General features: G+C 57.0%; 1 protein-coding gene across 1 annotated transcript in view; it reads left to right on the top strand.

Moving 5' to 3' along the window:
* TTBK1 (tau tubulin kinase 1) overlaps nucleotides 1-14,044 on the top strand; it is a 35,426-nt gene extending 21,382 nt beyond the window's left edge. The window contains exons 13-14 of the mRNA XM_061146767.1: nucleotides 11,465-13,029; nucleotides 13,654-14,044. Of these exons, the coding sequence (XP_061002750.1) occupies nucleotides 11,465-13,029; nucleotides 13,654-14,044 (1,956 nt within the window). The remainder of the gene's footprint in view (nucleotides 1-11,464; nucleotides 13,030-13,653) is intronic.
* Nucleotides 14,045-14,434: the final 390 nt, after the last annotated feature.

Raw genomic sequence — 14,434 nt, forward strand, 5'->3', positions numbered from 1 at the left:
GGACGCACAGGGAGGGGTTTGGGGTCTGCCCCTCAAAGCGAGCTGGGGCCTCAGGGTGATGCACCCTGCCTAGTAGCAGTGGCAGAGAGGGTGGTTGTTAAGGATGAGGTGAGTGAAACCTGTGAGCTCAGGACAAATTCCAGACAGCAGCAGTCCCACCACTGCCCCTCTTAGAGGGTGACTCCTTCCAGTGGGTGCTCAGCCAAGCTTTTTGGTCCCCAGGGGTGCTGGTGAAGACAGAACACCTGGTAGGCCGATGAGAGAGGGATCGGGAGACAGGAGGGGGATCAGGATGTCAGACTGCTCTTTCTGCCTGTTTCTCAGCACCCAACCTGTCACTGCAGGGACCCCAAGGTCCTCTGTCTTCATTCCTGCTCATGTCATCCAGCACCTCTGTTTCCCTGGGGAATGGGGCAGTGGTGAAGATGGCTCCAGGATGGGCAGTACCAGTACAGGAAGGGAAGGAGAGGAGGAGGCCTGAAGGTCCACAGAATGTTTATTGCAGTAAGGTTGCCTCTGTGTGTGTGCTTGTGTGCTGGTACGCTTATGAGTATGAGTGTGGTTATGTATGAGAATGTGTGCATGTGGCAGGGTTGCCATGGATAGATGCTCAGGCTGTGCACTGCACAATTTTAGGGAGTGCCAGTTACACAGACCCTGATGTGAATGGCACCCACTGAAGTTGCCCAGTGCTGCAGTTCTGTGTGGGTGGGTGTGTATGAGTGTGAGTGTGTGTGTCTCTTAGGGAATCAGAAAGATGTCTGTGTAATCCTTGGTAGTTTCCTATGTACCTACTATCATCCTGACTCCTCTTTCTCCCTCCTTCTTCACTTGACGTCTGCTTCCCTCCCGACTCATCTCCCTTCATCTCCTGTCTCTGGTTCAAGCAGAGGCCTCAGGGCCCCTGCCTCAACCTAGGGGTGCCACAGTCAGTGAACAGCGCCCTGAGCCAAACTATTCTCATAGGTGGCTCATCCATGTGGGCTAAGCCCATACCCACCTCCCTCCTTTCTCCAAAAGGATAGCTTAAGGATAGCTGGGCCAAGAGCACCCTCCCCATTTGGAAATGAAAGCCAAACTGGGACCCACCTCCATCCTGACTGCTCATTTTTGAACCTCCCCAGGTCCAAGACTCTGTTGCCCTCTGGGCTGTTTTGGGTGGCTCTGTGCCCTGTGATGGCAGAAGGCAGAGGAGGGGTCAGGGTAGACCCTTCAGGAAAAGAGAGAAAAATCAAAGCACAAAGTTGGGGGGTGGGATGGCCAGTAGCCCTACTCCCCGCCTTCTGGCACTGCCTGCCTCCCTCCCCGCTCTCCTCTGGCCCTCTTTCCACCCTCTCCGGCGGCAGGGGCTGAAATGAAGGGGAGTCTGTCCACCAGCCACCCCACAATCAGCAGCAGTTGGGGCAGGGCCCCCACTATCTGGGATTAGATGAAACCAAGCCCTCTGTTATCCGGCATTTCCTTCCAGAGGGTTCTACTACCTGACCCTGAGCACAGCTCCCACACCGTGACCAGGACCCTGCGGTACTCTAAGATCCCAAAGTGCCTTGTGACCTATCAAAGATGACGGCACTAGCTTCAGCCTCGATTTAGCATCAGACATGTATTACGGCTTCCCTGGTGGCTCAGCTGGTAAAGAATCGGTCTGCAATGCAGGAGACCTGGGTTTGATCCCCGCATTGGGAAGATCCCCTGGCGAAGGGAAAGGCTACCCACTCCAGTGTTCTGGCCTGGAGAACTCCATGGACTGTACAGTCCATGGGGTCACAAAGAGTCGGACACAACTGAGCAACTTTCACTTTCACTTCTTCAGTGTTTCCAAAGGTTTTGGAGGTGGGGAATCCTGTTTAGCATTCCCAAAGTAGCTGAATTTTCAAATGCACCCCCCCCCCCCCCCGAACTGATTATTGTGGGAAAGAGTGTGTCCTTTAAAGATCATGACTCAAAACATTTTGTCCTTTGCGGGACATCTTTTTATATGCCCTCCGTAGTGGAGGAGAAACTGTCTTATAAGCCATAAAGCTCTGAGCTAATAGGAAATGGTCTTGATATTATTACCTTTTGAGGTAGCTCTGACTTTTGGAACATTTAAGGTTATTTGAAGCCACGTGTGTTGGAGCAAGTTCATGTGGAGCTCAGCAGACCCCTGTGTGGTTTGGAGTCCAGTTGCCTGTCTCTAGGTCCTGGGCTGGGTAGGGAAGTTGTGAGCCTGAAGTGTTGTCAAGCTCTTTTTTCTTAAGGGTTTCCCAAGGAAGATGCCAGAGTGTTTCAAGAAAAGATACCCTGCCTGGGGAAAACACATAGTCTCCCCGAGGTCAGCTTTGAAAAAGAGCAGCACTCTTTATTGTATTGGAAGATGCTATTTTTATACTTTAAAGTCACACCCTGCATGTAGTGGTGGCTTCCAATTATTAATTAATTTATTTTATTTAACAGTCACTGGCACACAGAGCTTATCATGTGCCAGGCAGTGATCTAAGCACTTTACAAAAATAACTCATTTAATCCTCGTAATAGCCTAGGAAGTAGATCCCAGTATTATCTGCATTAAATGGATTAATCAGAATATCTAATTTACAAAAGCATATTAACCGCCCCCCCCAATGCCGAATAACTGAGGACTTGTTTGATAGGAATTTTAAAGCGTTTCAGTCTGTGTATCGGTCTGTTTATTATTTACTGTCCTTACTGGTTGGCCCCTCCTTGCTCTACTGAGGAAGAAGGAAGTTACTTATGAATCAGACTCTTCTTCCTTCTCCATCCCACCTGGACATGGGATGGAGTTGGGGGTGGTTGGGTGGTCACTCCAGAGACCCCCAACCGCTCAGTCCCACATGGCCCCAAGCATACCCATAGCAGCTCTGGGGATTAGGTGGGTGGAGTGAGCATTCCAGGGAGAAAGCAGGTGCTCAAAACCCTGTCCTCAGTGGTATCGGTGGGATGCCTGGGGTCAGGCTCACAGGCAGGGCAGATACTGACACTCATACCACTGACGATGGAGATTTGAGATGAGTGTCACCAATTCAACTCATGTCAACAGGAGCCAAGCAGTGTCAGGGAGAGGGCACTTGTGGGGACTGTGGTAAACAAAGGGACCCCCACCATCCTCAGCTCAACCAACTGTTGCCAGGATCTTCCACCTTTAACGTGAAATCTCACTCTTTTTAAATATTGGCTTCTAATTTTTAAAAAAACAACTTTTTAAAGAAAAATCACTGTGTGAACTAAACAAAACTGGTTTACGAGCAGAGACCCTGAACTCAGTTTGCAACCTCTCTGAGCAAACTCCCTGAGCACCTGAGGATCCCACTACCCCCATGTGTCCAAGGCTGTAAGCACTCACGTGGGCGGGCTTCTTAAGAACAGGCAGCTCACGGCCAGTGGGGATATGTGGTGTGTGCTGTGTGTACATGTCAGTGAGCTCATGGTGTGTATGCCTAAGCGTGTGTGTGGGCCAGTGGGTTTGTTCATGTTAAGTGGGGTCCTCCTCAAAGGACCAGTATTTTCTCTGTAGGACAGGATCCTAGATCAGTGAAAAATGCACTAGTAAATTCTCAGTAATGAATAGACACCCCCACCCACTTAAGGCAGCTTGGGTCACAGCAATAACCAGTCAACACTCACCACAACCTCTAGCATCCCAATCCCAGCCATCTCCTTTGCAATTCCAGTTGTGGGGAAAAAAGGAATGGCCCTGCCCAGCATAAGGAGGAATGGTGGAATCTCTGAGCCATGCTGGTACATTAACCCTTGCTCCCCCAGCCAGGAGGGGCAGGCCCCTTCAATCCCAGGAAAAGCTGTGTTCTTCTTTGTGGGGAGTCCCAGGACCCTCCTTTGCTATTTCTCCTCTGCCCTGTTTAGGTCTCCTTTTCTGGGGAGGGGTGGTGCTGTCTGCCCAGGCAGTGGTTGGGATGCCTGGGCCACTGGGTGAGCAGAGGAGCTGTGGCAGTGTGTCTATATTGGGTGATCAGAGGAGAGGACCATGCTTAGGGAGGCTCTGGGGGTCACTGGCTGTGGAAACATAGAGAATGCCATATCCCCTGCTGTCCTCGGGTTGATTTGGCACCTGAGGATGGAAGCATAGACCTCTAAGGAAAGCCTGAACACCACCCCACCCCACCCCCAAACTCTACTGGATTCCACCCCATAGGGCAGGAATCAGCCCACCCCCATGGGCAGTCATTGGTAACAAGGAGCGTGGCAGATCACTCTCCTTAAGTTGGGGGGCATGTCCCCAAAGTTTGCATTATTCCTATTAGGGACAGAGGTGCCCCCAGGACTGGTGGGGTCAGCCTCTGAAAATTTTAAAGCATCCTTCTCCCTAAGGGAGAGGCTCCTAGACTGAGGACCACAACCCTCAAACATCCCCAATGGTTTCCCACACCACCCAGTGGGCTTCCCAGTTTAGGGAGCCCCTGGGCCTGAACGGCGACCCCAGCCCCCAAGTGAAGAGTTGAGAAGCCGTGGGGAGGAGGGGCAATGAAGCCCAAAGGACTATGGAAACCTTCCGAGACCTCCACTTCCACTTGGTTCCGCCGTGCGTCCCACCACCTACCCTCCCTTTTACCGGCACAGGCTGTGGGGGTGCGGGGTCTGGGGTTCACCTTGCCACGATTAACAGGCTCTCTCTCTCTCTGCTACACACACACACACCCCCGTAGCTGCGCGCACACTTCATGCACTCTCCGGACAGCAAACTAGCGGCCCGGCCCAGGAGAGCACGGGGATCGTGTTTCCGGGCCCCTCTGGCAGGTTTATCTCTGTATCGGGACCCCCATCCCCTACATTCCCTTCTGTCCCCGCTCCCGCGGCCGTTGCACCACGAATGTACGTTCCAGTCTTTTTAACTAGCTGCTACGCGGCGTGACCAGGCGACCGCCCGGCCTCCGAGCCCCCCAGCTGGAGCCACGCCGCTCACGTCGCCAGAGTAACCCTCCCGGGCGCCCCCGGGCGTCAGCCTCTGCTCCCCGCCCCCGCCGAGCTGCCTGCTGCTAAAATCCTCCCCGGGTTCTCGTCCCCCAGCCGCCCACCGCCTCCCACCCCGCCCCGCGCTAAGGTTGAGTTGGCTCCCCTCCGCCGGCTCTGGGCCGCCGGGTCCCCGGCCCGGGGCGGGTCGGGGCGGGTGTGAAGCCTCGCCCCTCCGTGCTCCAGGGCAGGGTGCTGACTATGGCGGGGAGGGGGAGCTGGCCAATTCCCGGGCTTCAAGAGCCTGGGTCGCCCACACCGGATTCCTGTTACCTCACCGCCTACAGGGCTGCCCCCACCCCTCCCTGCCCCAAACAAATTGGCCTTGCAGTTGGATGCCAAAGAGCCCAGAGTTGAGGGGGAGCCAAGCTTTGAGCCTAGGTCTCTCAGAGCCACCCAACACCCAGCCTTTTGGCCCCAACCCCAGCCTCCGTGTCTCCTGCCTCACCCAACTTACACCACAGAGGGCCCTGGGGGTCCCCAAACATGCCCCCACTTCCAACTCTTCTCTCTCCCCATCCCCGCAAATAAAACTCAGGGACCAACATCTGCTTCCTTTGCACTTGCTCCGTCGACTCCTTCCCCACCCCCCACCCCCAGCCACTTGGAGGGGCTTCGGTGGGAGAGGAGTGGGGTTCCCGGCCCTTGTGGCTGTCAGTATTGAGTGTCAGTATTGAGTGGAGGGCTGGCCCCTACCCCGCTGGGAGGTTTGTCTGGTGGGATGTGGGAAGCTAGGCCTGAGGGCCCAAGGCAGCCTTTTCCCTCCAGGGGCCCAAGGAGCCCCCTCCCAGCGTTGGGAGACAGGGATGGGAAGGGGGTTGGCGAGAGGATCCTCCTGGAGGTCCCGAATCCCAACCTGTTTATTCCTGGGCCTCCCCATCCCATCATAACTCCCCGCCCCCCATTTTGTACTGCAATAATACTGTATTATAAGCTTGCACTATTTCCCAACCCTGGCCAGCCATAAGCATGCACGAAAAACTTCAAAACCACACACACGAGAAGATGGGACGCTTTTTTTTTTTTTCTTTCTCTCTCTCCGGGGTGTGTCCTCAGTGTACAGAGCAGCGTCAGGGGGGCCCCCCCAGGGCCCAGGTAGAAGAGCATGCACTGAGCCCCTGCCCCTAGACTGCGAGTACTGTACAAATCCAACACTTGAAACCGACACGCACGCGCGGCGCCGCCGGGGTGGGGGGGAGGGGGAGGACACGGACTCTGCACCCCTGCGCACACGGCCACGCAGGGCGGGGGTGGGGGGCGCCCCGCCGTCAGGCGTCGCTGTGCAAGGGATCTTGTGCCTTTTAAAGTCCCTGTGTGTTAATGCAGACAATCCGGAGAGCTTGTGTACTACCAAATTCTGATTAAAGACGCCTTCCAGGAACCTGCGCCTTGCCTGCTTTCTTTCCTCCTCCTCCTTCCTAACCCACCACTTCTTGGGTCGCAGGACTGCGCAGAGGCCAGGGGCTAGTCTTTTGCTGACTCAGAGATGGGGTGATGGATTGGGGGTGGCAAATTTCAGATCAGTGGATCCAGCCCCACTCCTACCTTAGCCAACAGCTAAGACAGGCCAAAGAGGGAAGAGGGAGGGGACCCTAGGAAGTTTCAACCTAGTTGGACTTGAGCAACACTTACTGCTGCGGCTGGCTGGCTGTCTCCTTTCATCCGGAGGAGGGCTTTGGGGGTGGACTCTGGTCTCTGGCCTGACTGGAAATGGCCAGCTTGCTGGAGGGGGGGATGGGGAACCAGAAGGTGGTAATCAGTTCTCGGTGGATCAGACAATTATGGCCAAGTGTGTGGTGGGGGTGGGAAGCCACAATAGCAGAGAACCCTGTGAGGAGACCACAGGGAGGCTTCCCCTGCTCCCTGTCCCCTGCCCTGATGGGGGATCTGAAGGAGCCCTGGCCTGGGGGAGAATGGTCTGTTGAGGGGAATCCGTGAGAGACTGGATTGTGCAGAACCCAGGGAACTCAGGGCTAGAATGCCTGTTGAGGGAGAACTAGGTCAAGGAGAGGGTGGGACCAAAGAAGAGGGTCGCAGAGACTGCAGAGATTGCAGAGGGAGGGGGTCAAAGGAGAGGGAGCCTCACCCTCTCACTGTCCCCCACCCCACCCCCACAGGCCTGCAGCCATAGTGCCCAAAGAGGAAGATACTAATACCTTTCCCCTTGGGCCTAAAGCAAGTGTGGGGGCCAGAAAGGGCAAGCTACAGCTGTGTTTTTTGATCCCCAGAGCATTGAGAGATCTTTGCCCTGGGGCAGCCGGGGCAGGCACTGAGATCTGGGGTCAAGTGTATGAGGATCTGTAGAGACCTACGGTAGCAGCTGTCTTCCCAGGTCATCTTACCCCTTTCACTCAGATGACTGCCACGGGCCAGGGTGCCTGGTGTGGGTGGCACCCCTGGATGGGGGGTAAAGAACAGAGGGAGGGCTCTTGGCCTGACAGATGTGGTAGGAGTGTAGAGACACAGACAGATGGGCAAAGACTCCGGGAAAGGCAGAGTCCAGCAGAGGAGGTACCCTGCTGACCTCTCATCTCTGTCAGTCTAGGCACTTATGGCAATGGGAGTGGGGGTTCCCGTGGTGGGGGCGGGGAGGTATGTGCTGGGCAGCTGCTCTGGGGGTGGGGAGCACTGCTGTGAGAGGCACAAAGCCCTCTCCACCGGGCAGTGAGGGTGGGGTGGGGGTGTCAGAGCTCATAGTCCTCTTGTCGCCGGGCAGCCCGCCTTCTTTGACCTTGGGACTGTGGACTGATGAGCCTGGGCTTGGCCTGGGTCCAGGTCAGAGCGTTGCTCAATGGGTGCTGTGTGCGGATGGGGGGTGTGGGGAGTAACCTGTCTCCAGTGTCAATAGCAGGGCGTCAAGGTTGAGGAGAACCTGGTTTTGCTGGCGGCCAGGTCAGTTTGGAGTCTGGTCCATCTGCCTTTGTTCACTTTTCCGGCTGACTAGAGTAAACCGGACTTAGGCCGAGCTTTGAAGCTGAGAAGGCCACATGCCTCTGCTTGGGGCTCAGCGGCCGCAGGGGAGGGCTGAGGCTTCCATTCTCTCTGAGCATCTCAGCTCCAAAGGCCTGCCTCCCCTCCTCCCACACCCTCACCGCATCTGCCTTTGGCCCAACTCCATCCAAGTCATCAGGGAGCTTTGAAACAGATTTCTGGGCTTTATCTCTGACCTAACAGAATCTGTGGAGTAGGACTTGGGGCTCTGTATTTTTAAAAAGCATCCCCAAGTAACGCTGTGCCAAGCAGGCTGGAGAACCACAGTAGGCAATTTGAACTCATACAGCGTCCCTTTCCTGAGAAGGGACCAGGAAGGTGTGAGCTGCTCCGGACACTGGCTTCCCCTCGCTGACACCCAGCACTGCCTCTCCCCTCTGAGGTAGAACAGGGGAGTGTCACTGCTGTCCCCCTCCCGTGGTGTCCTCAGGCCTGGAGGGCCAAGCGCACAGGGGCTGTCCAGGGATCGCTGGCTGATTGCACAGGCACAGGATCACCTGGGTGAACAGGTGAATACTCACTGGATTTAGGCATCCAGGAGAGGCCAGAAAGGGTGAGTGAGGACTTCCTGCTCTCTGAGGAGGAGGAGGGTGCTTCCAGCCCTGGTGCTCCCCAAATTGGAGCCAGATGGGAAGGGGCTTTGAAACAGAAAACCAAGCATGCCCAGGCCAGGGTGATCCTTAGGGTAAATCTGTGTCTTCACTGAGGTTCACAGCTCTGCTGAAGGGCAGAGGGTCCTGAGTTTCACCACTTGGGAGGGTGAGGGGCCAGTGAAGCAGTGGGAAGAATTCTGAGTTCTGGGCTAGCCTGACTAGTGTGCCTTTGTGACTCAGGCCTATTGATGCCTCTCTCCAGGCCTCAGTTTCCCAGTCTGATATTATCAGTGATGCCTGATTTCCAGTGCAGATACCTCATCCCTCCCATGTAATGGAAGGGGAGGGCTTTGAGACGGAAGGGGAGAGGATTCCCCCTATGAGCATCTAACGTGGGCACTGTGAGCAGAGGATCCATCCTTTGGATGGGGCTTTTCCAGAGAGATCCAAGAATTGGCCAGATGGCAGGGGCAAAGATCGTTCTAATAGGGATGCCCAAAATGTCAGAGATGGGCAGGAAAATAGGCTGGGATTCTGCTGAGGAAGAGTGGTTTGGTGGGGTTGAAGGATACCCCTGCTGAGTAGGATGTATCTGGTACTCGGTGGGTGGGTTCTGAGCCAGACAGGAGAAACACATAATCATAACACACTCCGGAGTGTGCTGGGGTCCTGTCTGGTGTCTTGACACTATCTTGTCTTGCATGAGGAAGGTTATGACAGTTAAGGAAGGGAGAAGTCACAGCCTTGAGCAAATCTTGGCCTTGCGGATTCCTTCTCCTCCACCTGCCTATGGGCTGAGTGCACAGAGACCTCAGCTGGAGAGCCTCTTCTTTCCCTGCCTCCATAGGTATGGCATCCCGGAGTTTCTGGGATTGAGGAGGGAGGTAATGATCTTCAAACCAGGGTAAGCCAGAGCAGGGGGTAGGAGGCGGGGGTGGGATGGGGTTGGGAGGGAGCTAACATTTATCAATCCACTGCTATAAGCCAGACCCACTGCTTATATGACCTCGTTTCTGGTCACAGCCTTTGTGGAGTATGCATTATCCCCATCTCACTTCCTAACCTAGAGACTGCACACTCTATGAAAACAAGGATCAGGTCTGTCTCGTTGATCCACAAATTTACAGCCTCTAACACAGTGGCCAAGACAATAGACATTCAAGGACTTTACGTATGCATGAATGAATAAAAAACCCTTAAGGGGCTCACCATTTATCAGGAGAGAGAACCATGTAAAGGCATGCCTGTGAAATAGAGGGTGGAAGGTTCTGTGAAGGAAGGATGTGGGAAAACAAGGAGAGTGGTAAAGTCTGCTTGTTGGGTGGACAAGATGCTTTTAGGAAAATGAGCTGTTTGAGCTGGGTGCTGGAAGAAGAATAAGAATTTGTCATGTCAGTAGAGAGAGAGGGACCCCTGGGCAGAGGAAGCTGCCTAGGGAAGGATCAGAAGTATGAGAAAACTGTATTTTGAGAACTGCTGGAATGTAAGCAGGGGAGCAAAGTGAGGTTGGAGCAGGAGGTAGGAGCCAGATCATGGGCTGGGATGGGGTGGGGTGAGGTAGGGAGGAGTGGGGAGGAGTGAGGATGCACATATGCTAAGCCAAGGATTGGGACTATCTCCAGAGGACTGGGGGGCCCACCATAGGTTTCTGCAGGTTTGAAAGAGGGGGAAATGAGATCCGATTTAAGTTTCAGGAAGATTGCCTACACTTGGGCAGCTGTAGGAAGAACGGATGGGCAAAGCAGAATGGAAAAAAAATAAATCAGGCTTGTGGCTGGGGAACCTCCAGGCAGGACAGGGCTGTGCCCATGGGGATAGGACAGCAGACACAGATGTTCAAGAGGAATGCCTGGCAGGAATCCCTGAGAGTCTGGATGACCCCTGAAGGTGTTGGAGCCCTTCCAGGGCTTTGGGTCTGCAAGGGCTGTGTTTCAGAAAACAGAAGCCCTGTGTGTTCAAAAGGCTAACAAAGTGCTCGATACCGTCCGTACCATCCCCCCAGGAACAAAGCCATGTCAGCCCTGATGCGGCCTGGTGCTGTGTGGGTGCCCAGGGATGTGAGATTGACAAGGGTGGAGCTAGAGAAGACATAGCAGCAGAGGCCCTGGTAAGATGCTCAGGTCTTTTGAGTCTGGAAGGAAGAAGGCTGAAGGGAGATGTGGCAAGAGTCTAGAAAACCAAGGACATGCCGTCGCATGGCCAAGGACTCTGCCCAAAACTTCCAAGGGACAAAAGTAATCAAGTGAAAAAGAACTGTCTTTCATAGGCTGGCTGTGACTTTCTGGAGAAAGCACCTACAGAGGACTGGAAAATTCCTGGCTGACAGGCAGGTGGGAAGGTGGCTGGAGCTCCAGGGACCCAGCCTGTAGTTCATGGGGTGGAGGACAGTCCAAACTGTGCCCTGACAGGTTCTGGTGGCCCCGCGGCCAACTCCCTGGCTATTGAGGAACTGTATGAGGAGGCAGTGAGGGCAACCCAGACACTTGCTGCTCCTCTCTGGACCTGGTTTCCTCACCTGCAAAAGGAAGGGCTGATCTATATGGTGGCTATGATGGCTTGCAGTTGTCATTTTCTTCTATTGACTGAATTATAGTTGGCTCTGGGTTTCAGGATACATGTGGGATACAGGAGAGGAGTGGGGGTTAAGGGGAGACTGGGAGATGGAAGAGCCACTGAGATAAAGGCCTGGGACTTCCAGGGGACCTGGAGCATGGAAACAGTCATCAGAGATTTATTGAGCAGTTACTAGGTCCCAGGGACCAGCCTAGGCTCCCGGGATGGAAAAATGATTGAAATAAGCCTCTGTGCCTGCTCTAGTGGAACGCACAGTGTGGCAGGCCTCCAAGACTGGGGGTGCAGTCAGGCCCAGGAGCAGGGCGGTGACCTCAGTGGGTCCCTGTGTGTGCCCCTTGCAGGTATTCTCCGTGGCACCCCCATTTGAGGTGAACGGTCTCCCACGAGCTGTGCCCCTGAGCCTGCCCTACCAGGACTTCAAGAAGGATCTCTCCGATTACCGTGAACGGGCTCGGCTGCTCAACAGGGTCCGGAGGGTGGGCTTCTCGCACATGCTACTCACACCCCCCCAGGTCCCACTGGCTCCTGTTCAGCCTCAAACAAATGGGAAGGGGGAAGAGGAGGAGGAGGAGGAGGAAGAGGAAGAAGAGGAGGAAGAGGAGGAGGAAGAAGAAGAAGAGGATGAGGAGGAGGAAGAGGAAGAAGAGGAGGAGGAGGAAGAGGAGGAGGAGGAGGAGGCAGTGGCCCTGGGGGAGGTTCTGGGACCACACAGCGGCTCCAGCAGCGAGGGCAGCGAGAGGAGCACAGACCGGAGCCAGGAGGGCGCGCCTTCCACACTGCTAGCCGATGATCAGAAAGAGTCCAGGGGCCGGGCCTCGATGGCTGACGGGGACCTGGAGCCTGAGGAGGGCTCCAAAACGCTGGTGCTCGTCTCCCCTGGTGACATGAAGAAGTCGCCCGTCACTGCCGACCTGGCCCCCGACCCCGACCTGGGCACTCTGGCCGCCCTCACCCCTCAGCAGGAGCGGCCCCAGCCCAGTGGCAGCCAGCTGGATGTGTCGGAGCCAGGCACCCTGTCCTCTGTCCTCAAGTCTGAGCCCAAGCCCCCTGGGCCTGTGGCAGGGCAGGGGACGGGAGCGGTGGCCATCGGGGCAGGGGGAGTGGCAGTCACCTCCTCACCCTTCACCAAAGTCGAGAGGACCTTTGTGCACATTGCGGAGAAAACTCACCTCAATGTCATGTCTTCCGGTGGACAAGCCTCCCGGTCTGAGGAGCTCAGCTCTGGGGGTGAGCTGGGCCTGGAGGTGCCCTCTGATGGGAGGGTGGCGGAGGAAGGGGCCGCTGCACACCTGGAGAACGGCATTGCCCTGTCAGGGCTGGAGAGCTGTGTCGTGTCAGCACCCCCGGGGAGCGGCCCCTTGGAGGTGACCACAGACTCACTGCCCAACGGCCCAGCCCTGGCTGATGGGCCCGCCCCCGTGTCCCTGCTGGAGCCAGGCCCTGAAAAACTGGCCACCATCTCTCCTAGTCGCCACGCCGTGCCAGGCCCTCGCCCCAGGAGCCGAATCCCTGTCCTGCTGTCCGAGGAGGACACGGGCTCGGAGCCCTCTGGCTCGCTGTCAGCCAAAGAGCGGTGGGGCAAGAGGGCCCGACCACAGCAAGACCTGGCGCGGCTGGTGATGGAAAAGAGGCAGGGCCGCCTGCTACTGCGCCTGGCCTCTGGGGCCTCATCTTCTTCCAGCGAGGAGCAACGCCGTGCCTCTGAGACTCTCTCAGGCACAGGCTCCGAGGAGGACACGCCTGCCTCCGAGCCTGCGGTGCCCAGGAAAGCCGGGCGGGCAGCTGCCACCCGGAGCCGGATCCCCCGCCCCATTAGCGTCCGCATGCCCACGCCTGCCACAGCCCAGCAGCCCCCCGACAGACCCCAAGGTGCGGCCCCAGCATCTGACACAGCCATCACCAGCAGGTGAGAAACCGCTGCCAGTCCGGTGGGGGGCGGGGGGGGGCGTGGCAGAGGGTGACCACAGAAGGCTTCCTCCAGGGGAGGCTTCCCTGGAGTCAAGGGATACCGATAATCCAGCCACACCTCCCCAACCCAGTCTCTCCTCCGACTCGGGTCCCAGCCCTGGCACTGGGCTCAAGGGAGTGTCTGGAGGGATGTCAAGGAGGCAGGCTTGGGAAAGGCTGATGGGGGATAGTGGGGTCCACACACAGTCTCTGGTGTGCCACGGGGCATTTGAAGCTCAAAGATAAAGGCTAGAATAGTTGGGAGAAAACATTACCCATATTAATATAAGCATGAGTATGTAATGCAGTAGAATGTAAAGATGAAACAGAGATACCAGAGAAAGCATGCAGCAAGCTCTTTTGGTAGCAGCCCGGGTGGGGGGCGGGGGGGCCCTTAGAGGCCCCGTCCTCCAGGACGGGGCACCACGCCTCAGTTTGTTTGCCTCGGTTTGATCGTCTGTGCCAAGTTCTCATCCTCAGGCTCATCCACCTCTGAGGATGCACGATTCGGGCTCAGTGCCCAGGGAGATTCTGAAACTGTCTCTCCTTTTGTTTCTTTGCCCTCCTCTCGCATCTTCCGCAGGCTCCAGCTGCAGAAGCCCCCAGGGACGGCCATTGCTGCTGACCTACGTCCCAAACAGCCCTCCGGCCGAGGCCCGGGCCCCGGGAGAGCCCCAGCCGGCACCAGGCCCCCACCCCCGCGCAGTCCCGGCCTCCCCGCCTCCTCCGCGCACCATCCCAGCGCGTCCCCGAGGAGCCGGTCCTTGTCCCGAAAAGAGAGTCCCTCCCCTTCGCACCAGGCCCGGCCCGGGCCCGCCCCACCCCGGGGCGCCCCGCAGGCCCGGGCGCAGCCTGAAGGCACCCCCTCCCCTTTGGGGGGCCCCAAGAAAGGACCCAGAGGGAAAGTCCAGACTCAGCGCGCAGCAACCAAAGGCCGGGCGGGGGTCGCGGAGAGCCGGGCAGGGGCCAGATAATGATGCGCGCGGCTCTCTGCGGCCCCCCACCCTCACCCCGGCCCCCCACCCGCAGCCGGCCACACTGAAACAGCTCCCAGCACAGCCTTAGGCGCCTGACGCGCGCCACCCGTGCACCCAGCTTCCCGCCTGCACCCGCGAGGACGTGCGCCAGCACACGCAGCGACCACCCGCCGGCCCTGCCAATCGGGGAACCGGCCTGGGGGAGCGCCCGCCTCCCCATCCTTCCCCTTCTCCGCCTCTCCTCCTGCTGCCCTTCAGGTGGGGCAGGCTCACCCTCCGCCCCGGGGAAGGCTCAGCGACTTTTCACCAAGGACTCCACTAATGGGGACCCCTGCTCACCCACCAGGCCTCTGCTGTTCCCCATGCTCCCCTAGGGAACTCTGCTTA

Source organism: Dama dama, chromosome 7, assembly GCF_033118175.1.
Source record: "Dama dama isolate Ldn47 chromosome 7, ASM3311817v1, whole genome shotgun sequence".
NCBI classification, from domain to species: Eukaryota; Metazoa; Chordata; class Mammalia; order Artiodactyla; family Cervidae; genus Dama; species Dama dama.